The 23683-nt window shown below is 39.9% G+C and overlaps 1 protein-coding gene across 2 annotated transcripts in view; it reads right to left on the bottom strand.

Annotated features, from left to right (window-relative positions):
• Positions 1–23683, bottom strand: part of GAB2 (GRB2 associated binding protein 2) — a 181249-nt gene that overhangs the window by 57217 nt on the left and 100349 nt on the right. For both annotated transcript variants that reach the window (XM_044752193.2, XM_070490582.1), the window contains exon 2: positions 1752–2052. In XM_044752193.2, coding sequence (XP_044608128.2) covers positions 1752–2052 — 301 coding nt within the window. The remainder of the gene's footprint in view (positions 1–1751; positions 2053–23683) is intronic.

The following is a 23683-nucleotide window of genomic DNA, read 5'->3' as shown; positions in this document are numbered from 1 at the left end:
ATCCAAAATATATAAGGAACGCACACAACTGAATAGCAAAACACCAAATAACTTGATTAAAAAATGAGCCAATGACTGGAACAGACATTTTTCCAAAGAAGACATTCAAATGGCCAACAGGTACTACTCTGTGAAAGTGTCGAGGTCAAAAAAAGACAAGACAGACTGGGAAACTGTTCCAGGTTGGTGGAGACTCAGAGACATGACTACTGAATCGGATATGGTATCCTGGTTTGAATTCTGAACAGAATAAAGACATTGGTGAAAGACATGCGACATCCAAATAAACTGTAGTTTAGTTAACAGTAGTATACCGATCAACGGTAACGTCTGTTTTGATAACCATACCATGGTTAAGTAAGATGGTACCCTTAGGGAAAGCTGAGGGAAAGGTATATGGGAACTTGCTGTACAATTCTACAACCCTTCTGGAAGTCTAAAATTACTTCAAAATAAGAAGTTTTACAAATATGCAGATTCCGATTCTGTAGGTCTGAGCAGTAGTCCTGAGCCTTTCCAACAACTTCCGAGGAGAAGCGATGCTGCTCTTCCACAAACCGCACTCTGAGTACCAAGAGTCTAGACCAGTGGTTCTCAAACTTAACCGTGCATCAGAATCACCTGGCACGTTAAAACACAGATTGCTTGAATGTACCCCTAGAGTTTCGGATTCACTAAGTCTAGGGTAGGGTCCCAGAATTTGCATTTCTAACAGGTTCCCAGATGATGTTAATTTGCTGATGAGTTAAGAACAGTTTTTATATTTTTAAAGGATTGTAAATTTTTTTTTTTAAACAGGAACATGAAACAGAGACTATATGTGGCCTTCAAATATTTACAGAAAATGGTTCCTGAGACCTGCACTCTTGCTACTCAGAGTGAAGCTTTTAAAAGATGCTAATGCCTTGGTCCCACACTCAGAGATTCTTAGTTAACTGATTTGTTATGGGTCCTTGGCATCAATATTTTTTAAATGCTCCTCTTTAATTCTGATGTGCAACCAGGTTTAAGAACTATTCATTTAGGCTCTCCTCCTGCCTCTAAAAAAACCTGCTCCTCAATCATCCCACAGTTGGGGATGAGTCCAAAGAAATGTCAGACAGCATTTTGGCAATTTAAAACTCATTTCAAAAAGCTGAGCTACTCTTTTATGAAGGTTAACAAAACACAAACATAAATCAGTATTTCCCCTTCTTTACCTGCCCCCCCCCGTGCATATAAATGAACATGCAATTATACATCAATAATAATCACAAAGGAGCCCAAGCAAACAAACAAAAGTGGCAAGTGGCAAGTGTCACTGAGCAGGATAGTGTGAAATAGGTGGGCTAGAACAGACAGAGATGGGCCAGAGAAGGGATCAAGGGGCGAGCTGCCCTGTAACAGGAAACAGGGCACAGAGTGCTAGACAGCAGAGGGAAGGGGAGAAAAGTGCAGGGCTGAGAAGTGGGATGGTGCTGAGGACCCTGAAGAAACCACCTTTAGCACAAGGTACTTTTAGCTTCCTCACAACCCCAACATCTTTGTTTCGCATTTGACATAATTAGGGTCAAGGGTCCCTCTAATATTTGGCCAATGTCTTCACACTCTTACTCTTTGCCTTTTACTCCTCTGCCAAAGAGGAAAGCTTTTAGCTGCAGCCTGCTCTCCTTGCTCAAGGAATCTGAAGGCTTCATCTCAGCCCCTACTGCTAAGCCTCCTCCAGGAAGCACCTCGCCCCTTCTGAGAAAGGTCCATGTCTGTTCTCGTACCTGTGCTCTCCTCAGCCTGATTGAAGCCACAGATCTGGCAGATGCTCTGGACCCACTTATTCATGTCCTCCTCTGTCTCGGCCACCAGGTAGAAGGTGCGCTCGCTGGTCTTGATGTCAAACACAAAACTATCCTGCAGCTCCTTCTTGTTGAAGGTCAGGCCTGCATCCACCTGCTCACAGAAGTTCAGGTTGATGATCCGCAGGGGCTTCTTGGAGTGATCATTCTTGTAGTATTCCAGAACATCTGGGTCACCACTCATCCGGCCACTCCGCAGGATAAACCAGCGTTTCTTCCAGGCCTGAAGAGGAAGTAGTAAAAGGAGGGAAAAAAGTCATTAGCTATTTCAAAGCTTTTAACAGGTCCTCAGATATCTTAATCAGGTTAAGGAGGGAAATGTTGCACCTGCAGGCTGAATATGGCCTCTATCTCCCTTCCATATTGCCCCAGAGTTTCAAAAATGGAGTATTTTCGAATGCTTGTTAGTGCAGCATTTCACTATGGAAACAGGGTCTTATCATTATGAAATGAGGCGTGGCATTGCCACTTTTTAGATCAGGAAGTCAGATGAGGACTAAAACACTTTAAAGCAACTATTCCATTAGGCTAGAATACAGGCTCAAATTTATAGTACTTTTAGGCAGGCTGGAACTTGCAAAACCATAACATCTCAGTTTACAGATGGGGACTTCCACTAAGACATGGTGAGCTGAAGCAACAATGTCACAGTAAGTAGCAAAAAACAAGTACCCTAAAAAGTACAATGTGCTTTTTTACCAAATTATGATGCCTTGTTAGAATCACAGAGAAACCCTCCTAAAACTCCTCTGAAGCACATAATTTTAGGATTTTTTTTCCTGTCTCATTTACTGCTATATTCCTAGTACTTATAATAGAGCCTTGCACATACTAAGCGCTCAGTGTGTATTACTGGATGAATAAACTCCTTATATCATTCCACACTACAGAATTCAACACTTGATTGCATGTTCTCTATGTTGTCTTCTATGTTCCATCTCTTCAAAAGGGCAGCAATCTGTGAGCAGCCACCACACAAAGTGGTAAAAAGATGTTACATATAATAGAGAGTCTTGGCTTGAGTCTATGCTTTTCCATCGACTTGCTGCGTGATTTTAGATTAAGTCATTTACCTCTTTGGATCTTGCCCCATTTATATAATGAGAATCAACATCACCACCACCACCTACCTACCTTATAGGGTTTTTATTATGCACTTTGTATACAACCCTAAAGCACTACAAATGCCAAGGGTTTGATTATTGTAATTCTTCAAACCCCACTAGGACCATTAACCCTACCATCTTTTCTCTCTCACCTTCTATCCCTGTCCTCATGTCCCTCTACCCAACTTTACTGCTGAGACCGTTCATTATAATCACTTCCTTGCTTCTTTCTCAATTCTTCTTATTTATCTGGGAAAACCACAACTTCTGGCTAAGCCTGAGGCTCTGCCTGTTCCCACACAGCTGTACATAGCTGGAGAAAATCATACAACTATGTGGACTGGTCTCACTTTAAATCAAGGGGGCCCTGTGCTGCCCGACAATCCTACTACACTTACCTAGCCTATGTCTTTGTCCTGCTCTTTGGCAACAATATCTGAACTCTCTTTTTAAATCTCCAACACTTCTACTCCTTTGTTTCTTATTTCATGAGAAAATATAAACAATCAGAAGAGAATTTACACATGCTCCATCTCCACGTTTACCAACCTGCCTGTATCTGTAGCAAAGAACTCTGTTACTAGGGAACATGGACAGCTCATCCAATCTAAAGCCAACCTTCTTCCCCTCTCACCAACATGGGGACATCACTTTAACAACTCTCCCCTCCTCTGGAATCACTGCATTTTCCCTCTCTACTAGGATCATTCCCATCAGGACATCAATTTCTCGCATCTTAGAAAAAAAATTAAAAGCTTGACTTGACCCCACATTCCCCTCGAACTATGGCCCAGTTTTTCTACTCTTTACAGTAAAACCTCAAAGAGTTTTCTGTACTACTAATCTTGGTGTCTTCTCCTCCCATTCTGTTTTTGAAAGCAATCTAATCAGGCTGCTCATCCTCCTGACACCACCACCACCACTAAAATAACTCAACAAAGGTCCCAAAGAGTTCAGAGCTGCTGAAACTACTCTGGGGCCTTACTTGATCTCTCAGCAACATCTGATAACAGTTTACTATTCCGTTCTCTTTGAAGCACTTTCTTCATTTGGCTTTAGTGTTCACTCTGAATTTTTCTCCTATCCCCTTGGCCTCTTTTTCCAACTCCAGTGCTGGTTCCTTCTCATCTCCCTGATCTCTAAACATCGGAATGCCCCAGTGCTCAGTTCTCAGACTCTTTCTCTCCTCTTTCTATATCCACTCCCTAGGTTATTTAATTCAGTTTCACAGCTTTAAAGCCATCTAACTCTGCAATTCCCAAATTTCTATCTCCAGCCTAGACCCATCTATTGAACTCCACAGACTAATATCTAACTCTTCACTAACAAGCATCTCAAACTTAATGTGCCCCAAACTGAGCTCTTGATATCCTCCAAACCTGTTCTCCCTGCAATCTTTCCCATTTTAGTTTATAGCAACTCCAGCCTTCTGGTCGCTCAGACCAAAAATCTTGTGTCATTGTTGACTCCTTTCTTTCACATTCCACACCTAATCCATCAGAAAATCTTGTTGGTTCAAACAGTTCAAAATATGCCTACAATCAGACCATTTCTCTGCACCTCCATTGTTATTTACTTGGTCATTTTGTAGTCTTCATGCTTCCAGCCTTTCACTCTGCCATCTCCTCTCAACACAGAAGCCAGAAAAGCCAGATGTAAATCAGAACATGTCACTTCTACGTGCAAAAGCTCCAATGGTTTTCCATGTCACTCAGAGTAAAAGTCAGTCCTCACAATGGCCAATGGGCCTGATGTGACAGTCTCTCATCTCATATCTCTCTCCTCATCTCCTGCCACCCTCTGCCTTGGCCATTCTGCTCCAGCCACACTGGTCTTAAACCCTGGCCAGACAAATTCCCACCTCACGGTCTTTGCGTTAGTTGTTCCCTCTGCCTGGAATACTCCTTCCCCAGATAGTTCTATTGCTTATCCTTTCACTCAAGTCTCTATTCAAATATCACATTATTGCAGAGGCCATTCCTCACCACCCAACCCTCACATTCTCTTTCCTCCTTACTCTGCTATACCTGTCTCACTAGCACTGACATCATCTAAAATACCACATTTTTGTTAGTTATCTGCACCCACCTCCCAGAATGTAAACTCCACGAGGGCAAGGATTCGTTGTTTTTACCCCATGTTGCATCCTCAGTGTTTAGAATAGCTGGTTACCAATAAATACGTATTGGATTAGTTAATGAATCATTTTCTTACATGAACTCTTTACAGCATCTAGTAGGTTATGGGGAGATAATAACCTAATAAGTTATTATTAGGTGCCTAATAAGCTTTAGACCAAAATGAAGATTAAGGTATAGCCAGACAGGATAGAGCTAAGAAAAATAAAAATAAGTACTATTTATTTATAATCACCTAAAACCTCGCCCAGGCCACTGCTTATAGAACTGTGTGTGTGCTTGTGTGTGTGTGCGCGCATGCTGTAGCTGCATGCATATACATGTAAGTGTGTGGGGAGCAAATTATATTTTAAAAATATATTGTTAATAGTTTTGCTTGTGTTTCAGTTTATGTATCCCCTTCAGTGCTAGTCTCTGTAGAAAGAGCTGTCTCCAAATCACTGGTGTGCAGGTACAAGCATAAACACACACAGAGATACCCTCATAAACAAGAAAAAGGTGTTTGCTACACATAACATCAGAGCCTGTCAGGATCTGCTTCCAAGGAGGTGGCAGAGGCTGATAAATGGCTACCTATAAAATGCTGATAAATGTATGACAGAGCAGACAAGGTTGTCCAGTTTAGTCCCAAATTCACATCCTTCTTCTGCCATAACACCTTCTCTCCAACTCCATGCAAATTTCTTTAGAAACCCAACAATTTAGAACCAAGTTTAAGCAACCCCAAAGAGTCTAGCTCCAATGACAACTTCTCTGATTGCTTCAGCTGAAATGGACCTTTACTTCCTCTGAAATTTCATAACACTTTTTATGTACTTTTCATGGCAAGTCATTTTTTTACAACATATTACAGGCATTTTTGTATTTGTTGTTTCTTCCCAAGTAGACTATGAACATCTCCTCTTCTTCTTTGTATCGCCATGGTAGATATTTGCTAAATGTTGCTAAGCAAGGCTCTTTTATCACTTTATCTTTCTCTCTCTGATCACAGAGATAAGAGAACCTTTCTTATCTCTCTGGCCTCATTTATGTTTCCTCCTTTTCTCTGTCTTTCCTTCCTTCCACCCTTCCATCCAACATTTATTTATTTAGTACTTACTATGCTACAGGCATTATTCTAGATGTTGAGAATTCAGCATGAATTCCTAGTCTTACAGAACTTAGAGGTGCGTAACAAATTACTTATTATTCTCTAAATGTGCCACATAACTGCATAACTTCATGTCTTTGCACAAGCTGTTCCTTCTTCCTGGAATGCCTTTCACCTCATCATGTCTATCTGGAAAATTCCTATGTCCTCTCAGTGCCAGCTTAAGTATTGCTTCTCCTGGATGGCCTTTACTAACTTCCCAGGTAGAGCTAACTTCCCCAGGTAGTGCTCCTGTCTTATGTTCCCTTAATGCCCTGTGCTTTCTTTGGCATTTCTTCTCTCAACTTTGGCATTTCAATCGCTTACATGTCTTCCTCCTCTTCAAGCTCTGAGCATCTTGAGGTTGGGGTCCTGTGTCGCTAACAGTTACTTGGCAGAGTGCCTAGCCTATACAGGAACTCAGTAAAGATCTGTTGACTTTTCTTTTCATGCAATCAGTATGTTAATTTATTCAGATTAATAAATACAACTCAACAATATAAGTAAGCTTTCACAATATGAAGTAGGAAAGGAGGACAGCAAGAAGATTACAAAAAAGAGAGTAAGAAAGATAAAGGTATGCTGTGGATTCCTTTTTTTTTTTTTTTGAGGAAGATTAGCCCTGAGCTAACTACTGCCAATTCTCCTCTTTTTGCTGAGGAAGACTGGCCCTGAGCTAACATCCATGCCCATCTTCCTCTACTTTATACGTGGGACGCCTACCACAGCAGGGCTTTTGCCAAGCAGTGCCATGTCCGCATCCGGGATCCGAACCGGCGAACCCCGGGCTGCTGAGAAGTGGAATGTGCACACTTAACCACTGCGCCACTGGGCCGGCCCCATGCTGTGGATTCTTTATGACATGAGTTCTTTAGCATCTTGTTCCCTTCATTCTGATAAGTGCAGTGACCTTGTAATAAATATTTATATGAAGATCTGGGAGCTTCAGCTTGAATGTGTCCCATGATACGGAAATGAAAAATTGCTGTTGGTTTACTGACACATAATGCAAGAAAAATATGGGAACATGAGTCCTGAATATGTTATTAAGGAGAAAGCTTCTTCAGGACTGTTCTTATATCTACACAAAATCTCTGGCAAAAATTAACTCAAAATGGATCATGGATTTACATGTGAAAAACAAATAGAATTCAGCAAGATATAAAGAGAATTATATACCATGACCAAGTGGGTTTTATTCCAAGGATGTAAAACTGATTCAATATTTAAAAATCAATCAATGTAATCCACCATATTAATAAGCTAAAGAAGAAAGACCACACGGTCATATTAATCAATGCAGAAAAAATATTTGATAAAATTTAACACCCATTCAAAATAAAACCTCTCAAAAAAATAGGAAGAGAGGGGGAACATCCTCCATTTGATAAAGAGCATCAACAAAAGACCCACACCAACATTATACTTAGTACTGAAAGGCTAAATGTTTCCCACCCTAAGATCAGGAACAAGGCAAGGATGTCTGCTATTACCACTCTTACTCAACATAGTGTTCTAGTCAGGGCAATAAAGCAAGAAATGGACCTAAAAGATAAAAAAGTTTGGAAAGAAAGGAAAAACATTGTCCTTATTTGCAGAATACATGATTATCCACATAGAAAATCCCAAGGAATTTAGAAAAAACCTCCTGGGAATAAGAAGTGAGTCCAGCAGGCTCACAGGATACAAGATGAACACAAAAAAATCAATTTGCTTCTACATACTAGCAAATGAACAGGTGGACATAGAAAATAAAAATACAATGCCATTTATAATCACATTTAAAAAATGAAATAGGTATAAATCTAACAAAATATGTACAGGACATGTATGCTGAAAGCTATGCAATGCTGATCAAAGAAATTTAAAAAACCTAAATGAAGAGGTATCCATGTTCATGTACTGGAAGATTCAACATAGTATATCTCTCCAAACTGATGTTTAGGTTTAACACAATTTCTACCAAAATCCTAGCAAGAGTTTTTTTCCCCCCCAAAGATTGGCACCTGAGCTAACATCTGTTGCCAATCTTTTTTTTCTTCACCTTTCCCCTTCTTCTCCCCAAAGCCCTCCCAGTACATAGGTGTATATTCTAGTTATAGGTCCTTCTGGTTCTGCTATGTGGGAAACCACCTCAGCATGGCCTGAGGAACAAGACCACGTCTGCACCCAAGATCTGAATCAGTGAAACCCCAGGCCGCTGAAGCAGACGGTGTGAACTTAATCACTCAGCCCTGGGACCGGCGCCCCCAGCAACAGTTTTTATAGATGTAGACAAAATTATTCTAAAATGTATATGGAAAGGCAAAGAAAGTACAAAAGTTAAAACAATTTTGAAAAGACAAAAGTCAGGAGGAATCAGTCCACCATTCTTCAATAATTATTATATAGCTACAGAGGGACACACACGTGGAACAATGGAATAGAACATAAAACTCAGAAACAGACCCACACAAATAGGCCCAACTGACTTCGGACAAAGGTGAAAAAGCAATGCAATGGAAAGGTGGCCCTTTCAACAAATGGTGCTGAAACAACTGGGCACCCAAAGGGGGAAAAAAATGAACCCCAATCTAAGTCTCACATCTTATACAAAAACTAACTCACAATGAATCATGGACTTAAATGTAAAACTATAAAACATTTAGAAAAATAACTGGAGGTAATCTTTGGGATCTAGGACTAGGCAAAGAGTTTTTCGGATGACACCAAAAGCATAAGCCTTAAAAGGAAAAGCTTATAAATTAGACTTCATTGAAATTTAAAACTTTTCCTCTGCAAAAGACTTTGTTAAGAGGATAAAAAGACAAGCTATAGAGTGGGAGAAAATATTTGCAAGCCACATATTTGACAAAGGATAGTATCTAGAACATATAAAGAACTCTCATCACTCAACAGTTAAAGAAAAGAAACAATCCAATTAGGACATGGGCAAAAGACATGAGGAGACATTTCACTGAAGAGGATATACAGATGGCAAATAAGCACATAAAAAGATGTTCAACATCATTAGCCATTCAGGAAACACAAACTAAAACCACAATGGAGATATTATCACAAACCTCTCAGAATAGTTAAAATTGAAAAAAAAATTGTAATAACACAAAAAGCTGGCATTGAGGCAGAGAAAATGGGTCACTCAAACATTGCTGGGGAGAATCTAAAATTATACAGCCACTTTGGAAAACAGTTTGGCAGTTTCTTTAAAAACTAAACATTCAACTACTACTGTATATGACCCAGCAATTGCACTCCTGGGAATCTGTCCCAGAGAAATGAAGATTCACATTCATACAAAAACTCGTACGAGAATGTTAATGTGAGTTTTATTTACAATAGCCCCAAACTGGAAAAATCTAGATGTCTTTCAATGGGTGAATGGTTAAATAAACTGTGGTACATCCATATCATAGAATACTACTCAGCAATAAAAAAGAAACAAAGTATTGAAGCATGCAAAATCCTGAATGGATATCTAAGGATTTATGCTGAATGAACAAAACCAATCCCAAAAGTTTACATTCTCTATGATTCTACTTACCTAACATTCTTGAAATGATAGAACTTAGGAATGGACAGCAGATTAGTGGTTATCAGTGGTTAAGGAGGGTGCTGGAGTGGGACAGAAGTGGGTGTTGTTGGGGCCGGCCCAGTGGCACAACAGTTAAGGACACAAGTTCCAATTCAGTGGCCCAGGGTTTGCTGGTTCAGATCCTGGGGGCAGACATGGCACTGCTTGGCACACCATGCTGTGGTAGGCATCCCACATATAAAGTAGAGGAAGATGGGCACGGATGTTAGCTCAGGGCCAGTCTTCTTCAGCAAAAAGAGAAGGATTGGCAGCAGTTAGCTCAGAGCTAATCTTCCAAAAAAAGAAAAAAAAAGTGGGTGTTGTTATAAAAGGGCAGGATGAGAGATCCCTGTGGTGATGGAAATGTTCTGGATCTTGACTGTGTCAATATTGACATCCTTGTTGTGACCCTGTAGTATAGTCTTGGGAGATGTTATCACTGGGAGGAAACTTGGTAGGGGGTACATGGGATCTCCTATATTATTTTTCAACTACATGTGAATCTAAAATTACCTCAAAATAAAAAGTTTCATTAAAAAAAACCCTGATCCACAAGAGAACTAGAATGTTCATAGGTAGGAAATGTATTTAAAGAAAACCTTAAGGAGAAGAAGAAGATTTCTCTGAGAAGTAAAGATTATGGAGAGAAAGGTTGTTAATAGTTGGCTAATGATTATAACTGGACCCAGTTGTTCTCAATCTTTCCCACTCAGGGATGGAGATAGGTTCATAAGGAATCACACTGTGAAAATATGAATAAACTTCAGAGTTCAGCCTCCTGAGCATGAGGGGACAAAATGGAGTGAACTGAGTCATGAGTATTTCTGAACCTACCAAATTACATGTCAGCTCTAGGAAATCTTGGCTATAAAGGCAGGCATGATTCTCTGCCCTGGGGAATAAAAATCCCCAGAGGAAAAAAAACATATAAATAAGGTGCCAGCCACCTTCTCCTATTTTTCTGTATAGTAGCCAGCCCCCAAGATAGCCCCCAACGAGTCTGACTTCCTAGTATAGCCTTATGTAGTCCCCTCCCATTCTGAATAAGGACGACCGACAGGATATTGCATAAATGACAGTGTGTGACTTCCAAGGCTAAGTCATAAAAGAGACTGCAGCTTCTTTCTTGCTCTCCTTTGGATCAGCTGCCATGTTGTAAGGACATTCAAGCAGCACTAAGGAGGAGTGCACCTGGTGAGGAACTAAGGCCTCCTTCCAGCCATGTAAATAAGCCATTCTTAGAAGCAGATCCTTCAGCCCAGTCATGCCTTAGGTGACTTTTTGACTGCAATTTCATGAGAGATCCTGAGCCAAATCCACCAAGCTACACTGCTCCTGAATTCCTTGCTCACAGAAACCATGTAAAATAATAAGTATTTATTGTTTTAAGCCAGTAAGTTTTGGGATCATTTGTTAGGCTGTAATAAATAATTAATACATTCTACTTTCCACCTCCAGGGCTTGGTGAGTGTAACCAATGGTAACCACTAGGAGGAAAGCCGTGTCTATTTAGAAGACTAGAAGCAAAGCCTAAAAGATAGACTAATAGGGGGCTGGCCCTGTGGCACAGCGGTTAAGTTTGCACATTCCACTTTGGCAGCCCAGGGTTAGCCAGTTCAAATCCTGGGTGCGGACCAAAACACTGCTTGTCAAGCCATGCTGTGGCAGGCGTCCCACATATAAAGTTAGAGGAAGATGGGCACAGGTATTAGCTCAGGGCCAGTCTTCCTCAGCAAAAAGAGGAGGATTGGCAGTGGATGTTAGCTCAGGGATAATCTTCCTCAAAAAAAACCAAAAAGGACTAATAGGCCAAGGGAACAGAAGAATCCAGAAACGGACTCATACATACATCATCACTAGATTTATGAAAAAGATGATACTGAAGTGCCATGGAGAAAGGAATCATGTTTTCAATAAGTGGTGCTAGGTAAATTCAATAATTATGAGAAAAGAAAGATTCTTGATCCTTATTTCATGCCATTTGTGAAACTTAATTTCAGATCATTATAAGCTCAAATGTTAAAGATAAAACAATAAAGCATTTAGAGGAAAATATCTTCATGACTTTGGGGTAGGCAAAGATTTCTTGAATACACCAAAGTTCTAATACAAGACACAAAGTAATCAATTGTACTACATTAAACTTAATTCCTGGTCATCAACAGGCATGATTAAGAGGATGAAAAACCAAGCTAAGAGAGTGAGATATTTGTAATACATATATCTAATGAAGGACTCATATTCAGAACATATAAAAAAACTCCTACAAATAAGCAAGAAAAAGACAGACCACTCAACAGAAAAATGGGAAAAAAGATTTGAATAGGCATTACACAAAAGAAGACATCTAAGTGGCAATAACCACATAAAAGGATCTCAAATTCATTAGTCATTAGGGAAATGAAAATTAACACCACTACACAACCATCAGAATGGTTATAATGAGAAAAACTGACAATAGTTAAGTACTGGGAAGAATATGGAGAAACTGAAACTCTCATTCCCTGTTAGTAGCAGTGTAATTTGTTAAAACCACTTTGGAAAACAATGGCACTATCTACCACAGCTGAACATACTCACATCCCAGGACCCTGAAATTCTATCCTAGGTACACACCCAAAATAATTGTGTACATATATTCACCAAAATACATGTATACGTATGTTCGTCGCAACACTATTCATAATAGCCCACATCCTGCCTGCCTTTCTGCACTCCTTATTTCCAGTACTTGTTACCTATAATCTAGACTATTGTCATAGCTTCCTAACCAGTTATCTTAACTTAATACTTAGAAATGCTTCCAGTTTAATGTTCCAGTTTAATCAGAGCAAAGCTCTGATCATGTTACGCCCCCCCACTATCCAAAAATTTAATGGCTTTCCATCACCTGCACAGCAAAGTCCAAATTCTATGGCTTAGCTATTAACTAAAAAATTTTTACTCATTTTCAGTGTGGTAAATCATAAATAAAATTTACCATTTTAACCACGTCAAGTATCCAATTCTGTGGCATTAAGTACATTCACATTGTTGTACAGCCATCAATACCATCCTTCTCTGGAACTTTTTCATCTTCCCCAACTGAAATTCTATATCCTTTAAACACTAATACTCCACGTCCCCCACACCCCAGTCCTTGAAAATCACCATTCTACCGTCTGTCTCTACGAATCTGACCACTTATATGTGGAATCATACAATTTTTGTCCTTTTGTGACTGGCTTATTTCACTTAGCATGATATCTTCAACATTAATCCACATTGTATCTTATATCAGAATTTCACTTCCTTTTAAAGGCTGAATAATAGCCCACTGTATATATACACCATATTTTGTTTATCTATTCCACCTGTTGATGCACTCTCGGGTTCTAACTTAGTTTGAAGGCCTTCACAATCTAGCTCAGATCTACCTTTCCATCTCATCTCTACTCCTTTATTTATATATATACTTTGTTACCATTCAAACCAACTAAAATTTTCACTGTTTCCTAAACACGTCTGGTGCTTTTCCACCTCCACACTCAATTTCCCTCTGTCTGAAAAGCCTCCCAATCTTCCTCCCTTTTTAAACTCTCCGAAGTTTTGCTTATACTTGAATGCTATTCTGTCATGTCACCATTTTTGATCATCCTTCACCAACATCCAGAGCTCTTTCAGAAGAGAGGATCTTATCTTCCTCATCCCCAGAACCTCACACAGGGCCTTCCTTCTTTGCTGTAAGAACTCTCATTTACTGAACTAAGTAAATTAGCCAAATCTCATTAAAATACAAGTATACTCATGCTTAAATATCTCATGAAACTACCTTTTTCTGGTTTCAATAATAAATTACATTAAGTCATTTAAAAAGGTCAAATAGACAAGATGAAGAAGGAAAAAGGCTATCACTTTTTGCCTAATTATCGGTATAGCCCAGCCAGGCAGAAGAAACACTATTAATTCAGATGAACAAAAATTCAAACCAAGGGGCACAAATGCAGAGAAATAAGGAAAGCAGAATAAGATAGATGATGCAGAGTGTGATGAGAAAAGTTTGAGATTAGAGTGAAAAGACCTGAATTATAGTCCTAGCTCTTGCTCTATAATCTTGGACAAATTTCTTAACTTCTCTCTAAGCCTCAATAACCAAATATATAAGAGGAATGAAACACAAAACTAATAATATTGCTTTGAGAATTAAGTAAAATTAATAAATGTGAAAGCACCTATGACCAAACTCTGCATGATAGGTGCCAAGTGCATAGTTATTCAATCTAAAGCAGCCCAAGGACATTCTGAGATCATGTAATTGGGAAAAGATTTATCATTATAAAAGACCCCCAGATTTCCAATTCAGTGTTTTCCTACTATACCATCAAGGAGGCATTATTTTGTCCTTCTTCTTGCCCTATACCAGACATCAGCAGCTCCTCCGAGTTCCACCTCTTTTGGTTAAAGGCATCACTATCCTTCCAGTATCTCAGATTCAAAACTGTCTATTCCCATTGAACTCTTCCTGCTACTTCACTGCTCATGCCAAATCAATGAGCTCCTTCTACAGTATTCGGTAAAACAAGCACAGATTCTGCTAATGCTTTGAGGGATAAACAAAAGAGGCAAGACTCAAATAGTCCTTTCAAGTAACTTAAAATGTTTACAGTGTTGTGGGAAGATAAGACATGAACACATATCCCTAAGATAAAAAGCAGATTTTTAGAAGTACCATTAAAAGAGAAATACATGCTATTAGACTACTAAAGCAAGGAATCTCAAACTTTTAGGGAGAGTGGAAGAGAGGAGCAGAGAGAGAGAGAAAGAAAAATATGAAAATAAATATGAACAATGAAGAAGGTAGGGTTTGATATATGGTTTTGGGAAGGAATGATAAAGGGACATTTCTTGTTTGTTTGTTTTTTGCGGAAGATTAGCTCTGAGCTAACTGCTGCCAATCTTCCTCTTTTTGCTGAGGAAGACTGGCCCTGAGCTAACATCCATGCCTATCTTCCTCTACTTTACATGTGGGACGCCTACCACAGCATGGCGTGCCAAGCAGTGCCATGTCTGCACCCGGGATCCGAACTGGTGAACCCCGGGCCACTGAGAAGCAGAATGTGTGCACTTAACCGCTGCGTCACCTGGCCGGCCCGGGGACATTTCTTATAGAGCACACAGTATGATCAAGGAGGCCTGGGTATGGGAAAATATAAGACAAGTTCAGAGAATGTGGAATAGTTTCTTTTGAATGTGGAAGAGGAGAGGAAAGGAAGAGTTTGATGGTCCTGGAAAGCCTTCAATGCCAATCTAAGAAGTTTTCTCTCTCCTTTATGGGTAAAGGGAGTTGCTGCAGAGTACAGATGAGCAGAGAAATGATAACTATTGTTGTGCTCTTAATTAGCAGAATGAGGAAGAACAACCAGAGAAAGGAAAAACAAGAGGCAGGAAAACTATTTAGGAAGCTGTCGCAATAGTCTGCAATAGCGAGAGAAGATGGCAACAAGACAGAGAGGAAAAGACAAAGCAAGTCACTTTACTCAGCAATGGGGCTTAAAGAAGTATATGGCATAGAGCCTACTCTTAAGAAAGTTAGAACCTTCCATTTGTGTCTATGATTAAGAGAGTGCTACCACCTTCTCTGATGAAATAGAAGTGACTGTTTTCCTTTTGTACCCAAATCCAGTTAAAAAACAAACCATTTCACAACCACCTAGACCACAGACGTGCACTGTGGGTACACATGACCCGGAAGTTGCATCATCCTAACTGTTGAACAGAGTGCATGTTCCACACGACCCTATCTCTGTTCTTTGGGTCAGATTCCAAGGTCTCCAAGCATGTAGAATGAGGCCATGACTTCTTATTGTTCTTGGCACCTGGAAAACTTAGGTGGGCCCCAATTTAGCTTTACCTTGGCCAGATCACGCGAGAGTGTTGTGTTCACTTCTGGTGGTGATGAAGGGACTTGAAATCCTACGGTACCAGGATTTGGTGAGGTTCTGCCTGGAGTCATGATTGTGATGTTCTAACATATTAGGGGCTGACACATGGGAAAGCAATTTGATTGCTTTTTGGTGATCCCACATACTCAAGTTGAACCAGTGCCAGCAGGGGCATGCTACAAAAGAGCAGATTTTGGCTCAGTATAAGTAAGAATTTTCTAACAGTGGTCCAAAGCAGGTCCCTTGGAAGCTGAAGTAACTCAGCATTGGAGATACTGCAGAGGAGATAGCTTAGGCCAGGGGTCAGCAAACTTTCTCTGTAAAGGGCAGAGAGCAAATATTTCAGGCTTTGCAGTCCACATAGTCTGTCACAACTACTCAAATCTATAGTGGCATGGCAGAAGTCATAGACAATTTGTAAGCAAATGAGAGTGGCTGTGTTCCAATGAAACTATTTAGAAAAAGAGATGGTGGCCAAGATTTGCTTGCTGACCCCTCGCGTAGGCTAGGAGTGGGGAAGGAAACTGAAGAGGGGATTCAAGCACTGGGTGAGTAGACAGAAGACGTATTAAGGTCTCTTCCAACCTTGAGAGCCTTATGTATTTTTAACCAAGAAAATCTGATATGGTAACACCTCATTCAATCAGATTACTCAGATTCTTGGGACAGAGGGATTTGTTCTAAAAAGCCAAGTATTAACTAGCACTCCCTTTTAGTTTCAGCCTTGACAGTTGAAAATATTTCTAAAACTCCAAAATCTTCTGATCTGCCTTAGGTATTATACCAAAGATAACAGAACTTCTCTTTGATGACTAAGGACTTCTCAAAGCCTCAAATCATCTTTCCAGATACCAAATCTCACATGCCTTGCAACTAAAGTAGAAGGGTCACGATATTTCTTGGAAGAGAATTTTGTGTAACTCCTAGAAATGGGCGTGTCCTTTTAACTTTTCTCCTTCTGATGAGAGTAAAGCCCAAACTGCCAACAAACCAAGAAGATTCTGTCAAGTGAGGATTATAGTTAATCAGACTCTAACTGAAGTTACTGGATGATATCAATAAATTGAACTTATTTGTTAGAGATATTGAAAACATAATACTTGCATTTTCAAAAAACTCTGTTTTATATGTAAAAAAAAATCATACACACACACTCACACTCACCTTCTCTTAGTGAAACTCCCAGGTGATGATGTGATTTGAGTTCCAGGTCAAACAATCACAAAGACAGAAGAATTTGATCTGACTTGTTGAGTACCATGATGTACAACTATAGCACAATACACAGCAGCATGAGGTACACTAGGCTGATCTTACGTCCTGTGACAGTTAAGAGCAAACAATAAGAGAGTCCAGTGGATCATGTAAAAGTCACACATTTCAGGGCAACAAAAGACCCTGAATTGCTAAAGCAATCCTGAGAAAAAAAGAACAAAGCTGGAGGCATCACAATCCCTGACTTCAAAACATACTACAAAGCTATAGTAATCAAAACAGCATGGTACTGGTACAAAAACAGGCGCACAGATCAATGGAACAGAATTAAAAGTCCAGAAATAAAACCACACATCTATGGATAGCTAATCTTTGACAAAGGAGCTGAGAACATACAATGGAGAAAGGAAAGTCTCTTCAACAAATGGTGTTGGGAAAACTGGACAGCCACATGTAAAAGAATGAAAATAGACCATTCTCTTACACCATTCACAAAAATAAACTCAAAACGGGTCAAAGACTTAAAGGTAAGACCTGAAACCATAAGACTTCTGGAAGAAAATATAGGCAGTGCACTCTTTGACATCAGTCTTTAAAGGATCTTTTCAGACACCATGTCTTCTTGGACAAGGGAAACAATAGAAAGAATAAACAAGTGTGACTTCATCAGACTAAAGAGCTTCTACAAGGCAAGGGAAAACAGGATTGAAACAAAAAGACAACTCACCAACTGGGAAAAAATACTTGCAAATCATATATCTGACAAAGGGTTAACCTTCATAATATATAAAGAACTCACACAACAACAAAAAAATCAAAGAACCCGATCAAAAAATGGGCAGGGGATATGAACAGACACTTCCCCAAAGAAGATACAAGGATGGCCAACAGACACATGAAAAGATGCTCATCGTCAGGGCTGACCCCGTGGCCGAGTGGTTAAGTTCGCACGCTCTGCTGCAGGCGGCCCAGTGTTTCGTTGGTTCGAATCCTGGGCGCGGACATGGCACTGCTCATCGGGCCACACTGGGGCAGCGTCCCACATGCCACAACTAGAAGGACCCACAACGAAGAATATACAACTGTGTACTGGGGGGCTTTGGGGAAAAAAGGAAAAAAATAAAATCTTTAAAAAAAAAAAAAAGATCCTCATCATCACTGATCATCAGGGAAATGCAAATCAAAACTACACTAAGATATCACCTTACACCTGTTAGAATGGCTATAATAGCGAAGACAAAAGATAACAAATATCGGAGAGCTTGTGGAGAAAAAGGAACCCTCATATACTGCTTGTGGGAATGCAAACTGGTGCAGCCACTATGGAAAACAGTATGGAGATTTTTCAAAAAATTAAAAATAGAAATACCATATGACCCAGCCACCCCACTACTGGGTATCTATCCAAAGAACTTGAAATCAGCAATTCAAAGAGACTCATGCACCCCTGTGTTAATTGCAGCATTATTCACAATAATAAAGAGGTGGAAACAACCTAAGTGCCCAGTGACTGATGACTGGATAAAGAAGATATGGTATATATATATATATATATATATATATATAATGGAATACTACTCAGCCATAAAAAATGATAAAATCGTCTCATTCACACTCATTCACAACAACATGGATGGACCTTGAGGGTATTATGTTAAGTGAAATAAGCCAGATAGAGAAAGACAAACTCTGTATGACTCCACTAATATGTGGAAGAAAAACAAACACATGGACAAAGAGAACAGATTAGTGGTTACCAGAGGGAAGTGGGGTGGGGGGTGGGCACAAAGGGTGAAGGGGCACACCTGTAAGATGACTGACAAATAATAATGTACAACTGAGATTTCACAATGTTGTAAACTATCATAACCTCGATCAAAAAAAAAAAAACACAGTCACACATTTCTGGAGAACACTTCCTGAGTCAGAAGGGCTTCTTGTGAGGATGGGCCCATAGCCAAGTGGTTAAGTTTGTGCACTCCATTTTGGCGGCCCAGGGTTTCAGCAGTTCAGATCCTTGGTGCGGACCTAGAGCTGCTCGTCAAGCCATGTTGAGGTGGCATACCACATAGCAAAACTAGAAGGACCCACAACTAGAAGATACAACTATGTACTGGGGAACTTTGGGGAGAAAGAAAAAGAAAAGATTGGCAACAGTTGTTAGCTCAGGTGTCAATCTTTAAAAAAAAGAAGGGTTTCTTGCCATCCTCCTGTAGGAATCCTTCAAATACTCTGAACCATAGTGATTTTATACTCTGAGGGAGGAAACAAAATGGTACTTGCTGAGCTCCCACTAACAGGTCATGTGCTTTTTATCCATTACCACATTTAATCCTCAAACCAATGCTGCAAGGCAAATATGATTTCCTTTTTACAGACGAGGAAAATGAGATTCATTGAGGTTAAACGATTTGCAGAGATGACAGCTCCGGATCTTCTGGTCCAGTGGGCCAGGGTTAGGGTCCAGAAAGAACTTGAGGAGAAGCTAATGCAGATGAACTGCTGACTACACTTTGAGAAACACTGGCCACAGCGTTTACGAAAGGTCAAGCTCAAAGATCGCTGGCAATGACAACAGAGGGATTATAATTTAGGTCTCAGCTCCTAGTCCAAAATTATTTCCACTTCTCAAATCCAAATCCCTTAGAGAGGGCAGCACAATTATATGCTCCTGAGTCATAAAGCTTTCCTCTGACTCCAATGAACCTTATTTGTTCCTAGGATGCAGAATGAACTTTATCTCACCACAAGACCACTACATTCTGAGGGTAGGGGCTTTTTCATCTCCGGAACTTAGCACAGTGCTTGATACATGTTATACACTACACAACTCTTCAATGAAAGATATACCAAAGGAACAAAAGGACAGAATATCTATTTGCTCCTCTTTTGGTAAAAACAAACAAAAACCTTTCCGTGAGATGACCTGCTAATGTAACACTTCCAGGATTCTAATGATCTCTATCCTGGGTGAGATGGTACACATAACCATACCATAAACACAAAAGATCACTTAGAAAAACATGTCTTCTACGTGAAACTGACTCCGATCCTAGGCTTCAGAGGGTAGATCATGGATTAAGCATATGCAGCCTGGATTAAGCCAATTAATGCATTTCATCCAGTGATTGGTTCAGCCAAGTGCATGTGATCAAAAAGTCATTAAAATTCAACTCCAGGACTTTTGTTTGTGCTAGTCAAAGCGGGCTCTTTCACTGGACAGAAGGTTGTGATGACAGGAGCCTTAAGTTGCAGGGACAACCATTTGCAGTCTGAGAACAGCCAACCCAAAGAGAGCAAAATTAAAAAGACAGATCCTGATGAAATGTGAGTACTAAATCAAGTTGATCTTGAAGCCAAGTCTTCCCCTTTTTGGCTTAGGTGGCTCAATAAACTCTTCTCATTTAAGGCAATTTAGGTCACTATCTAATTAACACAGGTTTTAAGCATGTGACCTATACTGAGACCCAGAATCAGTTTGTTACCACAAGAGTAACGCAGGGATCCTTTCCACATGCTCTTGTCATAGTCATTATTCAATCCAGTTTCTGTGTCCTTCACTTTCCATTTCTTTTCCATTATATCTACTCCCCTTCCCCGCTTCCTCCTTCCAATCATTCATTCAACATTTATCAAACCTATTAGTGCCAGGTCCTTTAGGACATCATGAGCTATGGAAAGGACAGTCACAGTACACAGGTAACTTGATACGCTGAGGTCAGTGCTCTAATAGTGGCATGAACAGGAACCACTCTGCTTGGGAGGAGTCAGGCAAAGCTGCATAGCACAGGTGACCAGGGTTTGCGTCTTGAAGGATAAGAGTTTTTGCTGGTTGAAGAAAAAATGCTGAAGGGGTAAATTTTCAGGAAAAGACAGCAATATGAGTACAGTTGACTCTCATAATTCACAGTAGTTATGGTCTATAAAGTCACCACAAACACCGAATTAGCAAACACTGAGTCATTTTTCCTAGGGGGAAATACAGGGTTAGGTTCCTAGAAGCCTCTGGTCACAATATTTTTGTCAACCAATCAATAGATACTCTTGTTTTATGTTTGTTTCTGTGTAAAGACACCTTACATAATATATATTGTTGATTCACTGATAGTGAACTCGCAGCCAATAGCACTGTAACTCAAGTTTGAATGAAGCTTATCTAACACATGTATTTTCTCCATAAGTCACGTCACAATCTTCTTGTGCTTAGGAACACGGTCTAAACAGTTCAGCACTCTCCTTGGGGGCCATTTTAAACAGCAAAATCACCAACAAAAAGCACAGAAATGTGAAAAACATGGCATCAAATAGAGAAAAGGGCACTAGTTCACCGTATGAGAGCTGAAATAAGAAGGTAAGTGTGGCTTTGTTCCACTCAGCTGTGAACATGTGTGTGGGGTACGCAAATCTCTCATTTCTCTGTACATGCACATGTCTGTGACTGACCATGAAAGAGCTGTATTGATTTGGGGTTACAAATAAATTTTAGGAAGTAGGTGAATTCAGAAATACGGAATCTAGAATCTGACCAGGAGTAGTAACTATAGAGTCATGCACCACATAATGACGTCTTGGTTAATGACGGACGGCATATATGATAGTGGTCCCATAAGATTAGTACCATATAGCCTAGGTGTGTAGTAGGCTATACCATCCAGGTTTATGTAAGTACTGTAGGGGAGAAAGAAATTTTCCTCCACTCTTCTAGGTTCCTCTGGCTATTCTAAGAATTACACTGACATGAGACAGATTAACAGGAGAAAAACAAACGTTCAATCACATGTACACATGGGAGAAACCCAGGAAAATTGCGTAACTCGCCAAAATGGTTGAAGCCACCACCTTAAATATCATTCTCAGTTAAAGACAAAAGAAGATGCTAGGGGAGAGAAGAGTCAGGGACTTGAAAGGGAAGGAAGGCAAGTCTCAGGTAGGTGAAAAGGAGCAGACATTTGGAAAACAAGTGTTTGGCCACGTGGAAACAGAAGAACACACAGGGGAGCCCGTCACACAGGCTTTTCTAGGTCCATCCCTGTCTACCAACTAGTTCATGTTATACTAAGGTGATAGCTCACTTCCTGAGACAGGTTTTTTTAATCTGAATTCTTTTAGGCAGTGAAGGGGGAGATAACAAGAAAAACTTTGAGTCTTTTGTTTCTTAAAAATAGTCAGCCTAAATAATCCTCCTGTCAAAGAGACACATTGTGGGGTGGCAAATTTTGTTCCCCAACAGTGCACTCTATGAGGTTCACACAATGACAAAATCACCTAAGGACGCATCTCTCCAAACATATCCCTCTCATTAGGTATTTGTGACCTTGTAAGAAAAGGCTTGGTATATCAAATAGTAAAGCTACGTCTGGTGAAGCTGAAGAAAGGAGGATGAAATGCAGTATGGAAAGGAAATCACTGAAAGCAAGGCTAGAAAAATGATTTGGGGCTATTTTAAGACAGGCTTCATACGCTGAGTTTTATGGATTTTCTGTAGGTCAGTGGTTCTCAATATAAAATATTAATGTAAAATTAAAAATTTGAGAATTCCTCATTGAATAATAATATACTTCTTAGTATTTATTAATAAAAGCTACGATGAATTCATCAACTCATTTTATTAATCACAATATCTACATTTTTTTAAAAGTATAAATACATGCAAGACACTTAGCGCATAAGTAATGCTTGGTGTGTGTGCGTGTCTTTTCAAGGACCCTGTCCATCATGTGAGAACCACTGTCATGTATCTAGAGGAGCAAACAAGCAGAGGGAACACCATGTGCAAAGGCCCTGAGGAAGAATGCTTAGCTCATAGGAGGACCTGACAGCAGATCATGGCTGGAGCATAGTGAGCAAAGCGGACAAAGGCACAAAGAAAAGGCAGGGACAGATCACAATGGAGGCTTGCAGGCCATTTTATGAAGTGTAGATTTTATCTTAAATAGAATGAGATCCCTCAGTAGGGGCATAATGAAATAAATTGATACGGTAGCAACTGAAGAAACAAGCTTCAGAACAGTGTAGTTTGATCCTATTTACATTAAAAACCCTGTATGTTTATGGACACACATATATGTACACCACCACATATATTTGTGTATATATAGTATACATATATAGTACGTACACACACACAGAGTGTCTTACAAACCCTTAGAAAAGCATTCCAAACTCTTACTAATGGTTCCCTGTGGACGACAGTGGGGATATAAGAGTGTAAGGGAACTTTCACGTTTTAATCCATATACTTCCGTATTTTAAACTAAACAGAACATGAGACCACTGAATGGTTTTACATTTTTTCATACTTACATTTCTTAAAGATCAGTCTAGATTGTGGTAATGGAATGAAGGTGGAAAGAGCATGAGTAGGGAGCCCAAACAGAAAGCTGCTCAAGAAATAATGGTGATTTTAACCAGGACAGTGGCAAAGGACATATATATTAAAGACACATTTCAGAGGCTGAAATGACTGACCTTGATGATGGACTGAATATGGGGGATATGGAGAAGGAAGAATAAAGACAGACTCCAAGATTTCCAGCTTGAGTAAGTAGGTGGCCTGTGTTAGGACTTCTGGTGGGGAAGAGAACCACAGCCCTCTCTCTCTGACAAGCCTATCATAGTGCACTCTACCGAATCTTTGCCTCTACTGCGTCAAATACAAAGGGGTAAAATGAATTTGACAAGTGTGAGAGGGAGACGGTCACATCTGGGAAACCAAAGAGCTTTGTGCCAGTGATTACACTGACTGAATTCTAAGAGATTGATTCCCCAAAGACC

This window comes from Equus asinus, chromosome 20 (assembly GCF_041296235.1).
Source record: "Equus asinus isolate D_3611 breed Donkey chromosome 20, EquAss-T2T_v2, whole genome shotgun sequence".
NCBI classification, from domain to species: domain Eukaryota; kingdom Metazoa; phylum Chordata; class Mammalia; order Perissodactyla; family Equidae; genus Equus; species Equus asinus.
This window is presented reverse-complemented; position numbering and strand designations above follow the sequence as displayed.